The following is a 25,305-nucleotide window of genomic DNA, read 5'->3' on the forward strand; positions in this document are numbered from 1 at the left end:
AAGTAGCCTGGGACTGAAAGGGTTAACCTCGATGGCCACACAGTCATGAATTCTTACCAGCGAGCCGCATATCAACATTTTTTTTTTTAATTTACATACAGTAACGTAGCCGAGATCCGTCGCATTTTATCTAACACACCTGCCAAAGTCCTTGTACATGCTTTAATAACAAATAGAATTGATTACTGCGATGCAAATATTTGTACATGAGTTCTCAAAGTTGTGTTTCTGATCAAAGTGTGCAGAGACTCTGATGTGCACTATAAAAAAAACAAACAACAACTGACATTGAAGATACTACACGACTTCGTTGAAAGCTCATTTCAGAAGTAAGGATGGCAGATTGATAACACAGTAATCAATACTTTGATACTCAAATTTAAAATTAATACCAGTTAAAAAGCATGTTTGTTTTTTTTACACAGTTGCAAGGTTTTTACAGACACAGACAGAACTTTTGCACTTTTCTGCAATCAAACGCCACAGTTTAATTCCACTGATCTGACAGTCTCACATCCTTGTCACATTTCAAAGAGACATTTCCCATTTTAACTTGTCAGATGATTTCATTTAAATAACTGTTCAAAGATCCAAAGAGGGAAAATGATCTAATATTTTACAAAAAAGCAAAGATTAGAGAAAAGTCTGAAAAGTAATACAGATTTGTGTATCAGAACTTTGTTTTTCCTTCTTTCGTCTCCCATTAATCGTCTCACGACCCCTCAGATTTATCTGGTGACCCTTTGGAGGGGCCCGACCCCTAGGTTGGGAACCACTGAACTAAACAAGCTAAGTGTGTATAAAGCAGCTAAAACTAGCTAACTGTATATAAAGCAGTTAAAACTAGCTAACTATATATAAAGCAGTTAAAACTAGCTAACTGTATATAAAGTAGTTAAAACTAGCTAACTGTATATAAAGTAGTTAAAACTAGCTAACTGTATATAAAGTAGTTAAAACTAGCTAACTGTATATAAAGCAGTTAAAACTAGCTAACTGTAGCTATATAAAGTAGTTAAAACTAGCTAACTGTATATAAAGCAGTTAAAACTAGCTAACTGTATATAAAGTAGTTAAAACTAGCTAACTGTATATAAAGCAGTTAAAACTAGCTAACTGTATATAAAGTAGTTAAAACTAGCTAACTGTATATAAAGCAGTTAAAACTAGCTAACTGTGTATAAAGTAGTTAAAACTAGCTAACTGTATATAAAGTAGTTAAAACTAGCTAACTGTATATAAAGCAGTTAAAACTAGCTAACTGTATATAAAGTAGTTAAAACTAGCTAACTGTATATAAAGCAGTTAAAACTAGCTAACTGTATATAAAGTAGTTAAAACTAGCTAACTGTATATAAAGCAGTTAAAACTAGCTAACTGTGTATAAAGTAGTTAAAACTAGCTAACTGTATATAAAGTAGTTAAAACTAGCTAACTGTATATAAAGCAGTTAAAACTAGCTAACTGTATATAAAGTAGTTAAAACTAGCTAACTGTATATAAAGCAGTTAAAACTAGCTAACAGTATATAAAGTAGTTAAAACTAGCTCCAGCTCGAGCAGCTACAACAGTAAAACGCTGCTCTAACGTTGATGCATCAGTATTAACAATCTAATAATGACAGATAGAATCAGATATCAGTCACAGGAGACATTTTACTGCAGATTAAGTATTTTTACTTTTGATACTTTAAGTTTTGTTGATAATACTGTACTTTCAGGACTTCTACTTGCAATGGAATATTTTTACATTAATGTATTGGTACTTTTACTTAAGTAAAGGATCTGAGCGCTGCTCACAGTTGTCTGAAGTGTTGCAGTGATATTCAGCAGAGTGAAACTGAGAGTTACCTTGACGAACTGCAGGTCCGTGAGAGCACGTACGCAGAAGTCTGGTACGTACTGGAAGGGGGTGCCCGGGATCTGAGTGATGCTCCCGCCAACGGAGCAGCTTTCTGGAGCGCGCTCAGTGCAGCTCAGAGACGCAGAGCGGTTGAGGTTGCCCCCGTGTGACGGAGAACGAAACTCTGGGATTGACAGAGAAGAGAGTGAGTGAGAGAGGGCGAGGAAGCAAAAAAACAAAAACACACACACACTTAAACATTAACAAAAGCAGCAAACACACCAAGAAACAACAGGAGAAAAATGAAAACATGTAGGCAGCCAACTGATGCCGCCAGCGTGGACGCATGAAACATGAACACATTGCAACACAAATACACAACATATTAATGTCGACATCACGCGTTTACAATGATGCATTGATGGATTGATGGTAGAGATGAGATTGTGTTTGTTATGCAAAGAATGCGACAAACATGCCGTGCGATGAGGCAAAGTGCATCGTTTGAGCATTTTATGCCTGAAACAGGACTGTCTGAGCTCAGAGGAAGAACCTCTCTCATTGGCTGGTTTTAGTGATGTCATGGAGGGTGACGCAGGGGCAGGAAAGCATCCTCGTAATCTTGCTTGAAGGGTTGTGTTAAAGGAGAGAGAGCGTAGGTGATGATCAGAGAACTTCAGTGTCGTACAGAGGAGGTCATGTGGGAGGTTAGGGGGGGGACGTTTGTGCTTAAAGGAACAGTTCAACATTTTAGGAAATACTTTTATTTGCTTTCTTTCTTTCCGAGAGTTGGATGAGAAAATAGATACCACTCTCAAGTCTGTACGGCAACTTTTGAGCTACAGCCAGCAGCTCATTAGCTTAGCTTAGCATAAAGGCTGGAGACAGGTGGAGACAGCTAGCCTGGCTCTAATGCTCACTAATTAACACATTATACGTTGTTTTTTGTACGGATTACACAAACAAGATATAACCCTATTACCTTTGGACAGAGCCAGGCTAGCTGCTTCCAGTATTTATGCTAAGCTAAGCTAACCAGCGGCTTCCTATTTAAAAGAACAGACATGAGAGTGGTATCCATCTTCTCATCTAACTCTCAGAAAGCAAATAAGCGTATTTCTCAAAATGTCAAACTATTCCTTTAACCAAAGGTCTACGGTCAGACTAGCCGACTCCTCCTGTTGATATAATGTCATAGGAGTTATAATAATAATAATAATAATAATAATAATAATAATAATAATAGACTTTATTTGTATAGCACCTTTCATACAAGAAATGCAGCTCAAAGTGCAATGTAAGTAAGTATTATGAATAATATTTGACCATAGATCAGTGGTGAAAGGGGAGGAGGTGGTGACGGGGTTAGAAAACAGAGGGCGCCGCACCGAGAGCCCCATCCAGCAAGTTCGTCCGACTGTCTTCACGCTGTAATAATCTGAGAGTCTGCTGACAGAAGACAACGCTGTGATCCGATGCTCGTACACTGATTCTAGCTCCGGCCTTCAACCCGACACCCCCTCCTGGTAAACTGACCTGAGCTGCTGCGAAGACCGGGGCTGCAACTACTGAGTCGTTCTGCAGTAAATTAATCTGCTGTAGCGCTGAAACAATAAGACCATTAATCAATTAGCCGATCGACAGAAAGCTAATCGAGAAATATTTTTAATTTTGATTAATCGTTTAAGTCGTTCAAACAAGCAGAAAATGTACTTTGTTCTTGTGTCTCGAATGTAAGAATTGCTTTTCTCTGTTATATGACAGTGAACTAAACATCTCCCTGGACTCCGGGAACTTGTGATGTGTAATTTTCAATATTTTGACATTTTATATATAAAAATATATCTCTGCACACCTGAATGTGTGACACGTTCATTGGAGGCACAACTTGGACTGAAGTGAAAAACTATTGACGACGATTCGGTCTACGCAACGTTTTGGTCTTCACCTAATGAAGGTTGTCAAGACTGACATGAATAATCAATAACAGAGAAAATGGTTGTCGTTGCCATGTCACTAATCTATGATTCTTTTTTCAATTAACTTTATATAAAAGTCTGATAAAATGTAATGAATGCAATGAAAAATATCCATGTTAGTTTCCCAGAGCTCAAGCTGATGTCTTTAAATTGCTTGTTTTGTTGAACCAACAGTCCAAAACCCCAAAATTTCCAATTTTCCAGCAAATATTTTGGCATTTTGTGCTATTTTGCTGACAGCAGAATACCTGAGATTTACAATAATGTCAGTTCTTTTCTGGTACTGACCAAAATGTGTCCTTAACACTACGTATACGTACCATGCCTCGCCAGGTTCACGATCTTGTGCAGTTATTCTTTGATCAGACAATTCTTAAATTTAAATCTAAAGTTTTAGACCGTATTGTATTTAGGTAAAAATCCTTTTACAGATGCTTGTATTTAGACAATATTTAACTTTTGAGAACTTCTTTTTTTGTTGAAAAAACTTATTAAAAGTGTCAAAATATATATATATATATATATATATATATATATATAATATATCAGAAACTCAGGTATCATTTTAGCACTCCTACTGAACAATTTCAAATGATCACCAGTCCTACCTATAAAGCTGAAAGCTAAACGCCCCTGTTGTCAGTCTGAATGAGGTCAAAGGTATTTCCTACGGGTCTGTACTTGCTGGATCAGGGCTCTGAAGATGACGGAAAAAAGGAAATGGTGAGTTGGCTTAAAGTGGAACCCCCTCCCTCCCTCCCTCCCTCCCTCCTCTGGCCCATGCGAGTGTTTACCTGGGAAACGAGAGAACACAGAAAACCTCTTAAGAGAGAGGCGTCGTGGAGGGGGGGACGCCACTGACGGGGAGAGAGGAGGGGTGACGGCTGAGAGAGAGGAGGGGGAGGAAGGGGCAGAGAGAGAGATGAGCTGGTTTATTTATTTGTTTTTCAGCAGAGTGTTAACTCACATCGCTGCGGGAGTCCCACTGCGTCACCGTGCAGTTATTCTCCGTAGGTGAAGTCATTTTTTACTCAGAAGACACAACAGCTGATTCCTCTGATTGTCTTCTTCATCGCACTAATCTGCAGAATGAGCCTCTGGGCTGATTGGTTGGAATAACTTTCACATTTTCAGTAACTCTACGCCTCCATCTTCTGTAACAAAACACTCACATTTATTTACCAATTTGAATGGAGGATACAGGGACTAAACCACCTGACATAAAGCAGAACCAGCTAAATACTGTGTATATGGTCCAGTTCTCTATGCACGGCCTGAGATAAAACATTCAGTGTTCATAAAAATCATTAAAAATTTTATTTTCTTCTAGAAATCGGACTTGTGAGCATCTTTCCTGAATAACAGCTGGACTTCAGAGTAGAGCCAGACGGATTACTGAGGCCGATACAAATGTTGAAAGTTTAAAAAAAAAATCTAGTAACGATACATATTCAGTTTTTATTATAAACACAAAACATAAGCATCTTTGATAAGGATCCCTCAAATTTGATTATTAAAGACCGAGCGGGTCACTTTATAGTAAGGGTCCCATAGTTTCACACAGTTTCCTAAAAAAAGGAACTGATAGTAACTATAAAATCACTGGAAGGTGATTCATTACAGGTGACTTATTACAGGATAAATGAATCCAGTGTTCAGTTGATAAACTTTCAATAATTAATTCCAATTAATTGTTGGTATAACTGAGTCTTTTAGTAAATGTACAGCAGGAGAGCGGAACATGCGAAAAAGTGACGTTTCTCTACAGGCAAACATATTTCAGAAATATAGAGAAAAGTTTCCAATAATAAATGAATAATTAATCATTTTTCACTTGGATTGAAATGGAGCACTGAGCAGCTGACAATCAGCATTTTTATAAACTAACACGACTAACTAGTAATAACTATAATTAGGACCAAATCGCAGTTCTTTATTAGCACATTACGGACCAGTAAAATACAAAAATTTTTTTAAAAAGGTGTTATTTATTATATGGTTGACAAATTAACTTGCCGGTGCTCTCTGGTTGGAAAATGTATAATGGTGTTTTTAAATTACCTTGAAATTGTGATAAATACGCCAACATAAATGATGATAACGACGATATTTCTGTGATAAGATAAAAGTTCGGCTCTAGTTTGGAGTGGTACCTAAAACAATCCCGATATTCGCATGAGAATGCTTCTTCACTGCTACAGTAAATGCAACAGCTTTATTACAGTGCATCATGCTGCTGGCTCGTTGATGAAATCTTTACTTTTCACAGGTTTTACTGTTCTCTGTCTTCACATCACAGCCATCGCTGGCACAGTCCGCACATTGTGACAGCAGGTGGTGGAAACGTTCAGAAATCTTGCAACTTCCTGCTTTTTCTGAGAGAGAAAGCTAAGTTTAAAACACGCACTGGGCTTTTGGGACTGTATAAGGTTTAGGATGAGAAATGGTTCAAGTGTTTGACATATACATTTGACGCGGCACATGCACACACACTGAGCTGCGTAATGTGCACAGGAAGTACAGACAGCAGTTCATCGGGGACAGAGAGAGAGAGAGAGACAGAAGCGGGTCAACAGGAAGGGAAACAGGACAGCAGAGAAGAAGAACATTTTATCAGCAGTTACGAAGCCGAACCACTAGGAGTCACCGGTGTGACTACAGTGAGTCAGAGTAACTTCACCGCTGACCCAAACAGCAGTGACGTGGGTGGTGACACCACCGAGCTCAGGCGGGCTTACATCACGCAACACCTGCCTCATTTACACCTGCAGAGTAACGCTGATGGTCGGACTCCGCCAGGAATCTTCAGATTACATCAGATACATTTTTAAAATCAACCCAATTGACATTATGATCCGACTAAATTAAATTAACTCAAGGTAACCTTCAGCCTGGCTGCGGAGCGGAGAGGTGCAACATTACTGAAAAATGTCAGTTCAGTCATATGTTGCTGTTGGGAACAGATTTGTGTTCAACAAATGAAAATAAATAGAAATATTCCTCGCTGCTAAATGCATCTAACTGCTGAAACAAGAGCAAGTGTCCCCGATTGTTTGTACACTGATACCTAATAGCAACTGGACCTTAAAGCTCCATTATTAGATCTCTCAATGATAAAAATATCTTGGCAAAATGAATGCAACAGGTCGATATCTTTCTAGTCTCTCTGGTCGATTTCTCAGGCGTCACCTGTCGGCTCGGACGAGAAGACGAAGTGTTTCCTAAGCCTATTGACGTTTCCACTGCTCTCTTCAAAACATTATGACCAACTCACTGACACAGCACTTTGTGGAAAACACAAACACAGACACGATTATTTCGATTAATTCGGATTATTTCTCATTTCAGTCTTTATGGCAACGTACTGCTGCCACCATGACGCTGAAACACTCGTTCTTTTCTTCATCCTTTTCACGTTTTAAGATATAAATCTCACCCTGCAGGTGTGAATGTGAGCATGACTGTATGTATGTGTGTCACCTGCGACCCTGCACAGGATAAACACTTATCGATAAAAGATGGATGATACTTCGTGTCATAAAGCAGCCATGTGGGCTACATTGATTTTTATTCTTTTAACAAAATATAAAATATGTTTTGTTATAAATTAAACTACCCAACATTTTATACAAGTACAGCTGAAACAATCAGCCGATTAATCAATTAGTCTTTGAATGAAAATGTACTTTAAGTACATTTTCCTGATTATAATTACATACTTTTACTTAAGTATCTTTAATGCAGGACTTTTACTTGTAACAGAGTATTTTCACAGTGTGGTATTAGTACTTTTACTTAAGTAAAGGACTGAATACTTCCTCCACCACTGGTATGTAGTAAAAACAAGAAAAATGTGTCTATAAAATGCAAAATATCTTGTTATAATGTGAAAAGGATCTCGTTAAAACAAGAAAAATTTCTCATCATAATGAGACACTGAGCTGATATTTTTCGTCACGGTGCTGCAGACGTCAACATTACAGAGGAGGTACACTGCTAAAGTGCTTTCTGCCTCTTCTAACCAAACTGCATGTAAATTCTTTATAAATTAAACCAATATATACTGATGTCAATGCGCCTCATCTGCTAACTTGGAGCCAAACAGGACAGAGTGTGAAAGTGTGTTTTTAGCGTTTTCTGTTCATCTGAAAGACTTTTATTGCATCTGTGTGTGTGCGTGTGTGTGTGTGTGTGTGTGTGTGTGTGTGTGCAGTACGCATGTGCTGTCTCACCCAGTGATGGTGAGCTCAGAGCCATGACTCCGTAGTAGGAGAACGGGCCGGTTTCAAAAATCATGTTTTCGTTTCCGGCTTCCACCTCGACTCGCCCCTGAAAAGACACACACACACACACACACACACACACACACACACACACACACAAAGAGGACATTTTGTTTAATAAGCCGGAGTGAGTCAGGACAAGACTTTGGCAGGTAACAGAAACACTTTGACACCCTATAAATATTACATTCAGGTGCATGCTACAGGTGCTCTAGTCCAGGGTCCAGTGTCTCTTTACCTCACACACACACACACACACACACACACACACACACACACACACACACACACACACACCTCAGGTGTTAACAAAAAAGCCTCCACGTACAAACACACATTTTCAAACAACAGCCAAGAAACACCAACATTTACACACAGTGAGCTGGACAGCTAAAAAAATGAATGATAGCACACCGAGCTGAAAGAGAAAGGGTGTGTGTGTGTGTGTGTGTGTGTGTGTGTGTGTGTGAGGTAAAGAGTCTGCATACGTGTTCACACGGGTTTCTCGGTGCGGACAGTCCGCATATATCCTCGCTGACGTGGGCGGACGACGACTTTGACGCCACGCGGACCCACGGAAACTATAAATCAAGCTTGAGAGTGGACTGTTACTTACGAATAAACAAATCTATAAATGAATGTGGCATTTGTGATCAAATCAAACGTATCATCACAGTATTTGAGAGGGCTTTTGTCAAATCCTCAAAACCACAATATATCTGCAAAAACTGGAAAGCCTTCTAAACGCTCATCAGTCTCAAGAAAGTTGCTGATTTGTACTTTTTATTATTAAAAAGTTTATTTTTAGGAGCTAATTGTGTCCGTAGCATAAAAAAGTGTCGCGTGCTGAACGTCGGCAGTGAATGTCAGATTCCTCTTAGTCATGTTGACTTACGTCATGAATTTGTTATTTTTTTCCTACAGTATTTTATGACTGCTTTTGTTAAGACTACAATAAAACACTGTTGTTTGGCTCAATTCCTGAAATTAAAAGATTTTTAAGGAAAAACAGAAAACTTTATAACCAGCAGGGTAAAGTAAAACGTATCCTTTGCTGAAACGCAGGCATCGGGCACCAAAAAGTCTAATCTAATATTAACTCAGCCTTAATGACCTTAACCTTTTCTGCATAATATAATTAAAATTCAGAAACATTTTCTAACCTCATACCTTCACTGAACCAACTCTTACCTAAAAACTAGCCATTTCATTTGGAGCGAGTAAGCACAACCTGACAGGCTAAACTCTGGAGGAAAAAACGCCCATCAGCACGTTGCTGTTTAGGGATCTGCACAGACAAGCAGCTCCTTTTATTTAAACAACGATTCTTCTAAAACGGACTCAAAAACATGATTTGCTTCTTGTTCCTTCACTGTGGTGTTTGAGCTTTGTTTTCACATTCATCCGCTGAAGGAGGAACGTTTCGCTGAGCTCCCCTTAAATCTCAGTTCAACACCTGGACGCACCTGCAGGATTTATGACATCACAGCTAGTTTGCAGCCAATCAGGGTCCAGTATGAAACTTACACAAGTGCGATGTGGAAACTCGAAGCCTCCAGGTCACAAACACTGAGAACGGACTCAATGAAGGAGGAGACATCTTGTGTCCAGCAGTTAAAGTTCAGAAAAATATTTGCGTATTCATAGATTCTGGATTTTTCAATTATTTGTCTGAAAACTTTAAACATATAAACATTACCACCATAAAATTCAGTAACCATGAAAAGTCCTGACTGTGTTGAGAATGAAAAACTAATAAAAGAAACTAATAATGTTTATATATCCTTATATTCTTTGACACCGACGGCCACTCGGACCGGGCTGAACTCGGGGAATACATTCACTGTGCTCCTCTGCAATTTAACTCATTGTTCAAGACTGGTCTGCAATAGACATGGACATTCAGCGGGACAAAGCCTCCTCATGGGGGCGCCGGAGAGCTGAAGGGGAGGCCAAGATACTGCGTGAGGAGAGTCGAAAATCATACTCCATAGATATTTTTAGATTCAGCGTGACATGCACTTCCTGAAGATATACTTATCTAATAATTTATTATCGAATAAATCTGCTTAGAAAAAAAAAAGACGCTTCAGAACTTGCCTGAGAATCATCATGTTTTTAAGTTTTCTTCAGTATCAAAGTAATCCAGTGATAGATGTGTGTACGTCCATGTGCACACTGCAAACAGCAGCTGCTAACAGCTAATTCGGCATACTTTTAATGGGGACAATCTGCCAAAATGTAAACAAATATAGGCTAAAAAAACAACAGCTCATTTGATGAGCTCTTGCTCTCCTAACGGATGAAACTTTTTTTCTGGCATCATGTTGTTTCCCAAACAGGCCTTTGTGTTGGTGTTTCCGTCAGATTAGCAAAAACATTTTTGATTTCCTCCATTTTCACACAAAAACCGAATTTCACACTGAGCCGATTAATAAAAAGTAGGACAAGCAGCTCTTCACGCTGAAAAAACTCAGAGATACATTTTAAAAACACAAGGACGTCGCTCCGGATGGGATTTAAATCACAGGAGGAGCAGCGAGTTCACAGAAAAACAGGAGGTCACTGCGGCTGTAATTATCACTGGGTGGTGGAGAAAAATTACCGACGTTATAATGAGACAGAATTAAAATCACTGACAGTGCAGGAGATGTTAAAATCACCCCATATCTCCTGGAGAGAAACAAATCCAGTCCGGTTGGGGCTAAAGGCTGTGATTTAATGTTCACTGTGGACCTTTAACATATGTTGGTGTTTCCACATGGACATTAATACCTGTGTGTGTGTGTGTGTGTGTGTGTGTGTGTAAAGGTGTAAAGCTAGAAACAGCTTTTAATGGAGAATATCTGTGTCCTGCCTCTCAGTGCTGTTCCTCTCTTCCTGGTGCAGAGGAGGGGTTTACTGACAGACAGCGTGTCCTCTTCCCTTCTGCATCTCTACATTCATCCCTGAACTCCTCTCGGCTGTTTACTTCACACTCCATATGCTCTGGTGTTGATTTCCAACGCTGCTCGCTGCCTCTCTCTCTCTCTCTCTCTCTCTCATCTGCTTTTCTTCTTTTCCATCCTCCTTAACCCTTCAATCCCCTCGATTTGTCTCTCTCTTGTGTAAGAGGATCTATTAGTGAAGGTCGTGCAGAGTGAGGAGCCCCTCTGGCACACCCACGATCACAGAGCAAGAACTATTCATACGCCTGGATGACTATATTTATACTATAATGCATGTTTCTTAACAGCTATACTGAAACCGTCCAGGTTTATTTTGCAGCTTTTCTGCATATTGTGCTGAATATTGGAGACAATATTTAAATTTAGACATACATACACAAATGATACGTAGACATGTGCCAATACTGTCTCAATGATTATTAAAAATCTACAGTGGAATTTGAGCTGAAGCAATTAGTTGATTAATCGATTAGTCGATCAACGGAAAATTGATCTGCAACTACTTCGAAATGCCAAATATTACCAAGTCTTTGTCTTGTGTGATAGTAAACTAAATATTTTGGGAGTTAGTTGGACAAAACAAGACGTCACCTGGGGTTTAAGGGGGTTGTAACTGGCACTTTCAACTATTTCAACTGACATTTTAGTGACCAAACAATTTATCAATTAATTGCCAAAAGAATTGGTAGATGAATCCATGATGAAAGTGATTGTTAGTTGCAACCTTAAATAGAAAAAACTCAAAATGAGTAAAAAAAAAATTAATAATTTATACAACAACATCATTTTGAAAGTTGCTTGTTTGTTTAAAACACGTAAAAATTAGTTTTGACATTATATAAAAAAAGGATTTTCAGAAAAAACGCCCTACTGTTTATTTAGAAGTTAATAGAAATGTTTTATTTTTAGTACCGAAACAATGAGTCACTAAACCAGATGGTCAATCGACAGGAAATTAATTTACAACAATTTTGATAATCATTGAAGTCATATAAGAAGTAAAACTACCAAATATTTGCTGCTTTTCTCTGTTTTACGTCACTGTAAATTTAATATCTTTGGGTTCTAATCTTTTTACCTGAAGTTTAAAAAAAAATAACTGTTAGAATAATCGATAATGAAAACAATCATTAGTTGAAGCCCTATTTGTTTAAAATCTAAATCCTGACTACCAGCAAAATAATGAGCAGTTAACCAAAATACTGAAAATAACTGGTGTTTCTGAACCGCCCCACACTCAGTCTGCATACTAATAATATTGGCCAGAGTCTGATTCATAAAGCAATATCAGTATTGGTACAATTCATCGCCAGTATCTGCCCGATCCACTGATTTATCTAAAGTCAGACGTGTCTTAAAAGGTCGACCTGCAGGTTCTAATACCCCCTCCAGACTGACGCAGTGACCTGGGATAAACCTGTGTTCATCACACCAGTTTAAAACAGGTCAACCTGTGTTAACTAATCTGACTTCATTATGACCAGATGGCACACTGCTGTGAAACGGGTCAAACACTAGTTAACCGTGTGCTCATTATCTCGTGCAAAGTGATAGAAAAATACATATTTGTAAAGATTCAAGCCACTGTGTTTAAGAAAATATTGGATAATATATTGTTTGTGAAAAATCAGGCTGTTGCATCTAAAATCAAAACAACACCAGGAGATCAAATCACTGACTTTAACATTTGTGCTGTGTGTGTGTGTGTGTGTGTGTGTGTGTGTGTGTGAGAACGTGCACCTGCAGAATGAGGATGAAGTAGTCGACAGGTTTGCCCCTCTGGTAAAGGAAGTGCTGCGGTGAGCGTTTGTCACTTTCGTTGAACTTGAGTTCGTGGATGACGTCTGGGTGTCTGAGGACCCTCAGTAAGACTTTCTCTGTGATCTGGAACGGGCTGAACAGGCTTACCTCTGGGGGAGACGAGGACACACACACACACACACACACACACACACACACACACGTCAATGCAGGTAATCAGCTTTGCATTTTACTTAATAATATAGGTACACATAGTCCGAAGCCTTTCATAAAAAGGTGGGGTTTGCGATTCTGGAGAAACCCAATACCATGACAAATACCGTGACATAGAGCGAACAACGACACAGCGAGTGATGTAACTAACGTTAGCTGGGTTGTGGGTTAGCTTAGCGAGGTTGTGGGTTAGCAAACTGTCGCTACAGTTGCTGCTGCGAAGCTAACAGAGAGGACGAGACGGTTTCCCAGAGCAGCACAGCAGCTCCAGACAGCGAAACTCACAACTCTCCTGCTGCTATAGCTAACATCACAACAACAGCACATCTTGGCAAACTAGAAAGTCAGCTGCATGTCCGTGGGCAAATCATTTAACGTTACCTGACACACAAATCATGGCTGAATAGCGCTGTGTGGCTCGGTCCGAGCCAGTTTATTTGTGTACAAACACCGGAGTTTTTTTCAGCGCACACACTGAACGGACAGCTAGCGGACCATGAGGAGATATTCGCTGGATTTGACAAAAAAGACGTGTACTGGATTAGAATCGCACACCCCACCTTTAAAATACAACTTCTGGCTGCATGTCCGTCAGTTTTTATTGACGCTGCTGTCAGGGGGAGATATCGGTGTCTCTTCTGTGATCAATTTCTCCCTGAATGTTTGTTGAACCTCAGTACAAAAACTCTTTCATCCTGAGGGCCTGACACCCAAAACCTGATCCTTATTTACTATCTATGTTTTAGATATTGATTGTAAAATATTATGTTATCAAACTAGTTATCTACTCAGTAAATGCAACTGACCACCAAACAAAAACAACAACACAAAACAATATATATAATATATATTACAATATATTTGTGTATTCAAAATCAAGATACCAAGAGATTATTTAGGCTATTCAGAAAAAAATAAATCAGCATGTTTCAGTCCCACAGTGACCAGTGTTAATCCACCCGAGGCTGCAGAGAAACAGCAGCTGAATGACACTGAAACAAATCTGTGCTGGCTCGCTGTGCGATTAGCCGCCGCCCCCTCAGAGCTCACCTGTAGCCAGGAAACGATGAGCCGCCAGCATGAGCTGAGGAGAGATCTTCACTTTACTGTCAGCGTTGGGCTTGAAGGCCGAGAAGTCGGGCTTGTTTTTATTGGAGTCCACCTTTTTCCTGTGTCTGTTGTCAGCTGCAGGGGAAAGAGTTAGAGTTAGACAAACAATTGACCTCATGCCAGAACATTTCGGGAGGCGCACTTTCGAAAGTTTCATTCACAAAAATGTCACCCACCAAGAGTTTAAAAAACAATTTCACACAGATGCAAACATAAAAACCCTTACCCGGCCAAGAAATAGTCCAGCACTTAACCCCACGTAAAACCACAACTTGCTTTTACACTTTTGTACAAATTAAACAAACGACATGTTAATAAAATGTTAATCAGGCTAGCTGTTTCCCCCTGTTTCCAGTCTTTATGCTAAGCTAAGCTAACTGCATACAGCTTCATATTCAGCATACAGACATGAGAGTGGTATCAATCTTCTCATCTTACTCTCGGCAAGAATGTGAGTAAGCAAATTTCCCAAAATGTCAAACTATTCTTTAAGGATTGTCATGAAATTAAACCCTGTTTTTGTCAGTGTATTTACATTCTGTAATTACCTCTCTATATAGTAGTTTTCATCGTCAGTGGCGGAGTCTGCCATTCCCACTCCAACTCATTGATATCCGCCTCACTGTTCACTCTCATACAGCTGTATCAGAGCTGGATTAAGTTACTGCTAATAAGCTAATAACTAATAATAAGCTTATTTGTTTTTGAGAAGATTGATACTACTCTCTTTCGTGTTAATATGAAGCTACAGCCAGTTAGCTTAGCTTAGCATAAAGACTGGAAACAGGAGGAAACAGCTAGCCTGGCTCAGTCGAAAGGTAACAAAATCCACCAACCAGCAACTCTGACGCTCATAAATTAACACATATCTTGTTTGTTTAATCCATACAAAAACCGACGTGCAAAAATGACAATTTGTAGTTTTTACGGTTAGTTCTGTTTTTACATGTCAGGTTTTTGTATAAATTACACAAAAAATATATATAACATGTTAATTAGCGAGCTTTAGAGGTGCTGGTAGGTGGATTTTGTTACCTTTATGTTTCCCCATTTTCAGTCTTTGTGCTAAGCTAACAAGCTGCTAGCTGTGGCTTCATATTTAGCCGACACTTACGAAAGTGGTATCAATCTTCTCATCTATCTCTCTGCCTGAAAAGTATATTTCCCAAAATGTTGAACTATTCCTTTAAGTCAAACTGTGTAGAAAGGCTCGTAGCCTCTGACGGGAATGAACCACAATCCGAGCTGCCGCTAACGTTTGCTCAGCTTGTTTCTCTGATAACTTAAGACGTCCGATGACTAAAATCCTTCATCCGATTAAAATATATAGTTAAAAATGACCAAGAAAAGTGTATCGTAAAAATGTGGCTTAAAACTGGATAAAGAGTCAATTTATGACGGCTTCTGGCAGACAACCACAACGCCGATGCATGAGTAAAGGGGACATGACGCCATTGACAGGTGACCAAATGACACGCACCATTAGCTTGATTAAAATTAAGGATTTCTATGGGTTTGAAAATTGTTGGAAACATTTGGGATAATGTAAGTACACAACTCAACAAAATATATGACATAGGTCTAGTCATTTTTAGACATTTAAATGCGGAAAAAGTTACATATTATACCTTTAAAATCACTTGTAAATCAACTTAAGAACGAATCTGTTCATATGAGTGGCGGTTTTGCATGAGGTCCAACTCCAGGAAGGCTATCAGTGTGTTTACCATCAAGTGTGTGTTTGTGTGTGGGGATGATGTGTGTATCTGTGCCATGGCCGGCAACCAGCAGGCGCTTACTCACTGTAAAGGTCAGACTCGTCCAGGATCTCTGATTTGATGATCTCCTCGATGACGTCCTCCAGCGTGACCAATCCCAGCACCTCGTAGAAAGGATCTCCCTCCCCCTCGTTGTTTACTTTCTGGACGATGGCCAGGTGGGATTTACCTGGAGAGGAGAAGAGAGAGATCACCTGAAGGTTACAACCAGCCGTGAGTGCACTGCTGCAAGCGTATATAAATGTTTTATGATTTTACACCCTCCACATTCCCCCAAAACTAGGCTGTTAAGAAATCAACTGCCAGGAAAGTAGGGCAGCATCAAACAGGAGGGAGGGAAGGAAGTGCGGTTGGTTGGGAAGTGGTGAATCTCACTGCAGCTGCTGCCTCTTAAACTTCAGCAGCTGGCCTCCAAACAGATCCAGCCCCTGCTAGATGAAAACATCCTTTCTTGTTTTTCTATTTTGGAGGCAGCGTAGCTGCAGTGACTCTGCTGTTCGATCCCGTCAGTGGATTTATCCTGGCTGCTGGGAGGACAGACTGATGCCTTAATATAGCCCAGACTGGACTAAGAGCTTTTGTAGAGAAACGAGCTGGAAGAACTGCCAAAACGAGATAAAGAAAAAGGGACTGGAGGGGAGGGGAGAGGCGGCAGGAGGACAGGGCTGAGAAGAACGAGGGATGTGGTAGAAAAAAAGAGAAACAACAGATTAATCCTCTCCTGGCTCTGTTCTCCTGAGCTCTCCTCATTAAAACACATATAAGACTGTTTTGCTTGCTTATGTTCAGGCTGAGTGTGCACGTTCACTAACTGCATGCACATACTCAGATCTTTTACAATACCACAGTGTAAAAATACTTCTAACTATTAGCATCAAAATACACTTCAAGTACCAGAAGTCAAAGTACTCATGACGCAGAATGGCACAAAACAATAATATTATTATTATTATAATTAGTGATGCATTAACGTGTAAACATCACTAATGTTGCAGCTGATAAAGGTGGAGCCAATTTAAACTACTTTATATACTGCTGGGTAGCTTAAACAGTAAAAACATATAATTAATTAGTTGATTATATTTTGTATCGTAGAAAAGGTTTCAGTCATAGTCATCTGGACACTGTTTTCAGAATCAAGACGTTTCGGCTCCCATCCGGAAGTCATTCTCAATTGTGAAAAAATTACGGCAAAATACAGTGATGAGGTAGATGCAGCCAGAAAACAATAGACCTGATTACTGATTACTGGGCCATCTTGGAAACCATTGGGTCAGTTTCAGGTGAAACTAGCTAATCAACAGATACTCAGGCAGATTCCCTCCTGAGGGCAGGGCTTATGTAACACAGAGTAGCTTAAATTTCCAGTTCCCGTCCAATTTTTTCACAATTGAGAATGACTTCCGGATGGGAGCCGAAACGTCTTGATTCTGAAAACAGTGTCCAGATGACTACGACTGAAACCTTTTCTACGATAGAACACTCCTGGACGAATGAGGGACTACACCGTCCTATATTTTGTATCGATAATGTGAACCTGCAAAGTAACTAATAACTAATGTTGTCAAATAAATGTAGTGTGGTAAAAAAGAACAATATCTGCCTCTGAGATGTAGCGGAGTAGAAGTATAAAGCAGCATAAAATAGAAATACAATAAAATACAAGTACCTCAAACTTGTATTTAAGTACAGTACTTGAGTAAATGTTCTTAGTTACTTTCCACCGCTGCAGGTCTGTGTGGGCTCGCACAGGTCTGCACCACAGACGGTAACGGCACGTTATCTGGTGAACAGGAGCGAGGCTGCCAGGACAGAAACCTGTCACGGTTACTTGACATCAAAACACCAGCATCATCTATTTTTGGCCTCTTCAGTGATGCTGGTGTGTCTGCGTGTATGCGGCCCAAAGCATCCAAAAACGTCACTGTAAAGTGTGCAACAAATGCTCTTTTCAGGCTGATCTGAGAGACCGATTCATGTGTCAGGTGATGAATTATTTACCAAATTTAAGAAATATTAAAATAGTGGTATTAGTAGTAACAATTTTATATGTGCTGCAAAATTCAACTCCTGCATGACACTGTGAAAGAGTAAGACATCTAGTTAATATTTAAAATCCCTTACGAAGAAGGAGCCCAAAACTGACAAACCCAAAATAAAATGGTCGCTGTTTTTGAACCATTTTGCTTCCAATGATCAGAATCAGAATCAGAAATACTTCATTGATCCCCGAGGGGAAACTCTTTTCCATGATGAACAATCATGATCCTGGCCTCATCACAAAAAAGGTAACTCTTTTTGACCTTTTAAAGTCAAAATTAATTGATACTGGACCAAATCAAGAGGCACAAACATGAAAAAGATTTTTTACTCGGCATTATTTTTTGTTAACCATGCTAGCTAGCAGTACAAAGCCAAAATCAGACATATTTGGTCCAAATTGAGTCAAGACCAGAATCAGACTTTTTGGCGTCTGTTTTACCTTATAAAAATGATTATGCTGTAAAAATGTATAATTTCTGTGAGTGGCTGGGAAACAAGAAACTTGTTAGCTAGACGGCTAAAAGAGAGCAATATCAAGCTTAACCTAGCTGGTGAGACAGCCACCGTTAGCCTTAACGTTACTCACTGATTCCCCCATGCTGTTACCTGAAATATCTACTTTGATGAACTAACATCTTGACAATACAGTTTGTTATTTCACATAAAGTAAATGAGGCAGTAGCTACATCGAATCATGATGGGGGGGAAAAAACCCAGTTAAACTCCTGCTAAAAGTAGCTAGCTTAGCAGAGTAACAGTAACTGCCGTCTCAGCTTTAAATTAATGTGATTTGATGTGGTTAGCTACCTTTAAATTATACATTTAAATGTATTACATAGCTGACAGAACACATTATGTTTGTAGATATTGTATACTCTCATATGTTTAGATAAGGGACGGTCATTTTAAAAATCTATCAAAATGTTTTAATTAACACCATTTCCCATAAGCCCACAGACCATCGTGGGTTTAACGGCCACGAGTCCGCGAGCGAGTCGAGGGGGTCGGCGGTTAGTTCAAACACATCTGTACTAACAGCAGGACAGAGAGCAGCCACGGAGGTAACGGCTAAAAAGATGACTTTATCAGTGCTGCCTGCCACGTTGGTTCATTTTCATGGGAGCTGTAGTTTTGTGTGTGCTCACAAAAGGTTTCAATTTCTAATAACAACTGCTGATTTATCGTAGAATATTACTGTACCGATTTACAGAAGCCGGAGAACAGAGGGTAACCCGGACGTCGGGACTTCGTGTCTGTGTCGGCTAGAATCAGTAAAAAGCCGAAGCCAGCCTCTGTGCCGTGTCACGAGCCATCCTCCGGGCTAACATCAGCCGGTCGCGACCCAGCACAGAACCGGGCCCGTTGGCGGTGTTGTGTTCAGTCAGCACAGCCGCTGACATAATGACTCATCATCATCATCATCATCTCCTGTAAACTCCCTCAGACCCTCCACAGGAAGGTCAGAGGTCACGGTCAGCCGCCCTGCAGCAGGTTCAGATTAGTGACTTGCTTAAGGGCCCTTCAGCAGGCGCATGAGCTTCAACCTTGAAGCTGAGGGGAACTTTTCCCGTTTCACTTACTGAATGACGACTAGTCTGTCAATCGATTAGGTGATTAGCAGTAAATTAATTGGCAACTATTTTGATAAATCAGTTATTATTAATTTTTCAAGTCATAATACCAAACATTCAATTATCCAGATTCTAAAAATGACAGGATGTGATGCTTCTCGCTGTCACACACGGCAGTAAACTGAATCTCTTTTTGGGTTTTGGACTGTCGGTCGGACAAAACAAGACATTTGAAGACGTCCCCTCGAGCTCTGGGAAGGTATGACATTTTATAGATGATACGATCAGTAGAAATAATAACAGAGTAATCCATAATAAAAAACAGAAACGTTAGTTGCAGCTCTAACTACCGACTGCATGGCTTTTGAAAAATCATTTCCATCTATCTTCTATCACCTCTCGTCCAATCGGAGTGTTTCTTTTACTAAGGACTTGCCACAAGCAGTAAAAACATGGAATCAGCTGGAATCTAATAATGAAATTCAGACTGTTTAGTTTAGCTGGGGGATTTGTTTTTTTTGCAGACTACAGAGCGACCTGTAAAAATATCCCATCAAAGGCACATTAATAACTTTTGCATCATCAATCACTACGCATGTCTGTTGAGCGCTATAAACTAAGTCACTGATGTTTGATGGCGATGACTGAAACGACAATGATAGTTTGGCTTATTTGTAATGAATTAAAAATAACACAAGTGCTACAAATAGCCGCAGCTGTGCGTAATGGTTATGCACGACGACAGCTGACACTGTGCTACTCCTTTCGCAGTTTTTCTATTGAAAGTCTGGTGAAGACGGCAGAAGTACTGACATGCAACACGGTGATTAAAGACGCGTCTACATCCATTTATGTCTAACTGTGAGAGTGGAAATGAAATGAAACACCCAGTTCCTGAGATGTATAACACAGAACCGTGCTGAGGCACAGGTTTATAAATCAGCCTGCAGTTTTATCAAGCGTCTAATCAAGTGTTTACTGTTTTACTGCTTTTGATACAAATGTAAAGAAAAGCGTTTGATACCTTGAAATAGCGTCATTGCCATCATAATAAGCTTTAATTAACTGCAGGTACGACACTGTTGTGATACCGGCTTTGTGTTCAAGGTGTGGATATCAAGCGCTGAGATTTCCAGCACTAATCTCGTGCGCCTGAATGTGCAGATTTTCATCCCATCAACCATTATTACACAGCAGCTGATTTCACCGATTAGTTCCTGCTCTGGTTAGAGATGATCAGCAGCGGCTGGAGCGTTGATGGGGAATAAAAACCTGCTGAGATTGGATGAAACACGGATGTAGCCAATAAATAAAACAGCACATAATGTAGTGCAGGAGGCTCTGTTTTAGCTTGTTTGGCTCTTTAATGACAATTAAAATTGTATTTAAATGTCTTTTTGTGCGTGTTTCTTTTGCACTTTGTCGCAATGCTTTTGATGTTTTGTGTGAAGCGCTTTGATTTGCCTTGTTGCTGAAATGCGCGATATAATAAACTTGCCTCGCCTTGATACTATGGGTCGTAACACAAAGCGGGTCGCATGAACTCGGTTGTGACGGGATATAACATCCGGATACGTCCAGAACAATATCAGGTTGTGTGCGAGTTCGGATGCTCCTGCGTGGATTACTTGTATTGTGTGTTACCGGGACATTTTCTCATCTATTGCCCGAGATCCAGCTGCGTTTCCTGGCTGTGACGTTGGAGCTAAAGCTGAAACAATTAGTCAAAAAATTATTTAAGCAATTATTTTGGCAACTGGTCATTTTTAAGCAAAAAAGCCACATTCGCTGGTTCTAGCTTCTCAAATGTGAATATTTTCTGTTTTTCTTATATGAGAGTAAAATGAACATCTTCAGGTTTTTGACTGTTGGTCTGACAACAGAACGGTAACAAAATCCAAAAACCAGCGCCTCTAAAGCTCACAGATCAACACGTTATATCTTATTTGTTTAATCTGAACAGCAAACAAAGTGTAACAACTACAATTTGCTGTTATTCTGATTTAAAAAAATGTTTGGAGGTGCTTGTAGGTGGATTTTGTTACCTTCAGACAGAGCCAGGCTAGCTGTTTCCCCCTGTTTCCAGTCTTTGTGCTAAGCTAAGCTAACCAGCTGCTGGCTGTAACTTCATATTTACTGTACAGACATGAGAGTGGTATCAATCTGCTCATCTAACTCTCTGCAAGAAAGCAAATAAATGTATTTCCCAAAATGTATAACTATATACTGTAACTATTCCTTTAATCTTGAGGTTTTGTAGTGGGGCCTGGTGTCAAAATCTAATACATAAAAGTTCATGATCTTTTATTAACACTGGCATTAGCAACATGTTTCATTAAAACACTTATATTTTCATCTTTCAGTTACCAGCAGCTTTTACTACTGCAGTGCACGCTGTGCAAAAAGCTTTGATCTCTTTTTCACTACTTTTAATATTCGTTTTTCGGTTGATGATTATGCTTACATGGTGCTGATGCTTAAATAAATTCACATTTAATGAAATTACACGTTGGGGAACACGGGGTGACAGGGGGGTGACTTGGGGCCCCCCAGCAGGTTAATCCCAGTGGTGGAACAAGTACTCAGGTAGTTTACTTAAGTAAAAGTACCACACTGTAGAAATACTCTGTTACAAGTTAAAGTCCTGCATCTATTTGCTGTGTAAAGATGTAGTGGAGTAATGGCGCCCTGAGCAGAGAATGATGTCACGCTCCCTCTGCTTGTGTTGTCTTTGTTTATGCACATTTTGACCAAACCAGAGTTGGTGATTGTTGGAACAGCAGAAAGACTAACAAAGACAGTTATGGGGAGTTTCTGTCCCATTTGAATGAAGTGTGTTTAACGATGAGCTATGTGGTAAAATTATTCTTTTTTTCAAGGGAGTCTTTTATTTTTTTTCCATCCAGTTTGAATGAAGTGTTTTACAGCATTCTGCGAGGTAAAATTGCTGTTTTTCTCAATGGAGTCTGGTGCGCCGTAGTGTCCGTTTGTTTTGGTCTGAGATGCTGGTGCTCTAGTGCGACATTTAGTGGCAGTGAATGTCGCATACAGAACCTTTAAAGTACCAAAAGTAAAAGTACTCATTATGCAGAACGACCCATTTCAGAAGATATTATATTACTGGATTATAATTAATGATGCATTAATTGACAAATTGTTTCAGCTGTACTATTTAAATTATAACAAAGCACCACATTTTATAAGCTCTTTGTGTGTTTTTGTACTAAAGCTGTCAGATAAACGTAGTGAAGTAAAAATATCTCCCTCTGAGATATTGAAGTCGAAGCAGAAAGTAGCAGAAACTGAAAATACTCAAGTAAAGTACCTCAAAATTGTACTTAAGTACAGTATTTGATTAAAGTTACTTTCCACCACTGTTTAATGCTGACCTGCCTGGGACACAATACATATTGATTTGGGGTCTCAGAGATAAAAAGGTTTGAGAGCCCTGGCTGTAGTTTACAGTCAGTGGCTGTCGCACACTGTGGGGCACAGAAGAAGAGCTGTTGTTAGATTATAACGAGTGGTGGAAAGTACTAATTCGAGGTACTCGTACAGCAGTTTCAGGTAGGAACTGCCGGCTGAAAGAAAATAGTTCCTACACGAAACTGCTCACAATAAGGTCTGTGGATTACCTCGAGTAACCGTGACTGTGAGTGTCATCGGGACCAGAACGGAGCAGCAGGATGAAATCTGCTCAGACCGGATATTTGTTGCACTGTGCATCATATTTGTTTTGTTGCTCGCAGTTTTGTGCGTTTAAAATGTAGGCTGGGATGTTCCACCCATCGATAGGGCTGGTCGATACGGACAGTCCTGGGGGAGGGGGGGTTTGCGTATGTGTGTGTGTGTGTGTGTGTGTGTGTGTGTGTGTGGACGCAGTGACGGCTGCAGGTTTCAAATAAACAAAGCAGAAAGCAGCTGATTTGTCTGAGGAACCTGAAAAGGAATCAAAACACACACACGCTGACACACACCTTTCTTGAACTCCTCCAGCATGGCGTCCAGCTTTGTGTCGTGAAACACAAAGTGCACGGGGTGGTTGTAAAACTTGGTGATGGTCTTCAGGGTGGTGCAGTCGTCCGGGTCCACAAACGCCAGGTCCTTCACGTACAGGATGTCCACGATGTTGGACCTCTCGTCGTCGTACACGGGTATACGAGTGTATCCGCTCTCCATGATCTCCGACATGGTGTTGAAATCCAGCACAGCGTCCGCCTGGATCATAAAGCAGTTGCCTATGGGCGTCATCACATCCTCTACAGTTTTGGTCCTGAGCTCCAGGGCGCCCTGGATCATGTTCAGCTCCTCTTTGACCAGGTCGTTGTAGGGCTCCGTCACTTTGAGCATCTCCACCAGCTTCTCCCTGTTGTACACGGTGCCGATCTCCTGGCCCAGCAGGACGTCCAGCAGCTTGCTGACGGGGAAGGACACCGGGAAAGTGAGGAACATGAAGAACTTGGTTACCAGGATGGTGTTGGCCCCTACGGCGAGCCCGTGGCGGGAGCACAGCGCCTGGGGGACGATCTCGCCAAAGATCACAATCCCAATGGTGGAGGCCACCACGGCGCCCAAACCCGACCCGATCAGGTCGTCGAGGAGTATGGTGAGGGTGGTGTTCACCAGGACGTTGCCCAGAAGCAGAGAGCAGAGGAGATAGTTCCCTTTGCTGCGGATGGGTTCGATCTTTCTCGCGTATTTCTTCTCTTTGTCGGTGCCGCAGCTCTGCACGATGCGCAGCTCCATGGGGTCCAAAGCCATCAGCCCCAGGTTCAAGCCGCTGAACATCCCAGAGAGCACCAGCAGGAAGGAGATGAGGATGAGCTGCAGCCACATGGGCAGCAGGGACTTCTTCTCCTCCACCACCACCAGCCTGCCATCGCTGTCCCCCAGCAGCACCCACCTGCTCCCATCCGCGCCCGGCGTGCACGCGGCGTACTCCTTCTGCGGCTCGCTCTTGCGCAGCGGCTTAATGTGCACGGTAAGCAGCCCCGACGTGCCGCCACTGCTGACGTTCATGAAGGTCCCGACGCTGATGTCTTTCGTGAAATCAGCACAAGTCCTGTCCGGCGCGTCCATCGTGCCGCTTCCGCCTCTCGCCGCCGCCGCCGCCTCCTCCTCATCCTCCCCTTCGCCCCCCCCGCCGCCGCCGCCGCCGCCGTCCATCAGCTCCGTGAAGCGAATCTGCGTCCAGGCGCCCGAGTGGAGCTGCACCCCGTAAAACCGGAGCTGCACGGAGCTCTCCTCGGTCACCTGGATGACACCGTCGTCATTGGTGCTGGTCGGCTTGTCGCTCCTCTCCAGCCGCATGCCGAGCACCTGGCTGCCGCCGCCGCCGCCCCTTCCGCCGCTGACACCGGACCCCCCCGCCGCCGCCGCCGTCTCCGTCCGGCCACCGACGGCGCTCCACAGGAATATAACGAGAGTGAGAATGTAACCCTGCTGCCCGCTCCATTCTGTCGCCATGTTTGTTTCACTGCTCGGCGACCTGGGGGCTGACGTCATTTACTCATGTCCGAGCCGGCTCCGCCCCGCACCGCCCCATCACGCACACACGCACGCACACACCCCCGGTATCACCGCCTACCGGACAGCGACAGGTAGAGCTAATAAACAAACACACTCCCCCTTCTTCCCTCCCTCCCTCTCTCTCTCCACACACACACTCCGTTATCTTGATGCTCACTGTGCTGCAGCACCCCCCTTTATTGTCTCCGACAGGCTCGAGGCAATGCGGCACGCAGCGGATGGATGCTGCTGCTGCTGCTGCTGCGGCC

The 25,305-nt window shown here is 41.3% G+C and overlaps 1 protein-coding gene across 3 annotated transcripts in view; it reads right to left on the minus strand.

Moving 5' to 3' along the window:
• The window catches only part of LOC122865378 (metal transporter CNNM4), a 39,423-nt gene extending 14,198 nt beyond the window's left edge, over positions 1-25,225 (minus strand). For 2 of the 3 annotated variants that reach the window (XR_006375462.1, XM_044173734.1), the window contains exons 1-7: positions 23,506-25,225; positions 15,940-16,083; positions 14,077-14,211; positions 12,793-12,962; positions 8,054-8,150; positions 4,616-4,705; positions 1,851-2,026 (exon numbers count right to left, since the gene is read on the minus strand). Coding sequence is in view for 2 of the 3 variants with exons in the window: in XM_044173734.1 (XP_044029669.1) it covers positions 1,851-2,026; positions 4,616-4,705; positions 8,054-8,150; positions 12,793-12,962; positions 14,077-14,211; positions 15,940-16,083; positions 23,506-25,033 (2,340 nt within the window). In the remaining variant the exon portion in view is untranslated. The remainder of the gene's footprint in view (positions 1-1,850; positions 2,027-4,615; positions 4,706-8,053; positions 8,151-12,792; positions 12,963-14,076; positions 14,212-15,939; positions 16,084-23,505) is intronic. The other variant, XM_044173735.1, reaches the window with a different exon arrangement.
• Positions 25,226-25,305: the final 80 nt, after the last annotated feature.

The sequence above is a fragment of the Siniperca chuatsi genome, linkage group LG18, assembly GCF_020085105.1.
Source record: "Siniperca chuatsi isolate FFG_IHB_CAS linkage group LG18, ASM2008510v1, whole genome shotgun sequence".
Classification (NCBI taxonomy): Eukaryota; Metazoa; Chordata; class Actinopteri; order Centrarchiformes; family Sinipercidae; genus Siniperca; species Siniperca chuatsi.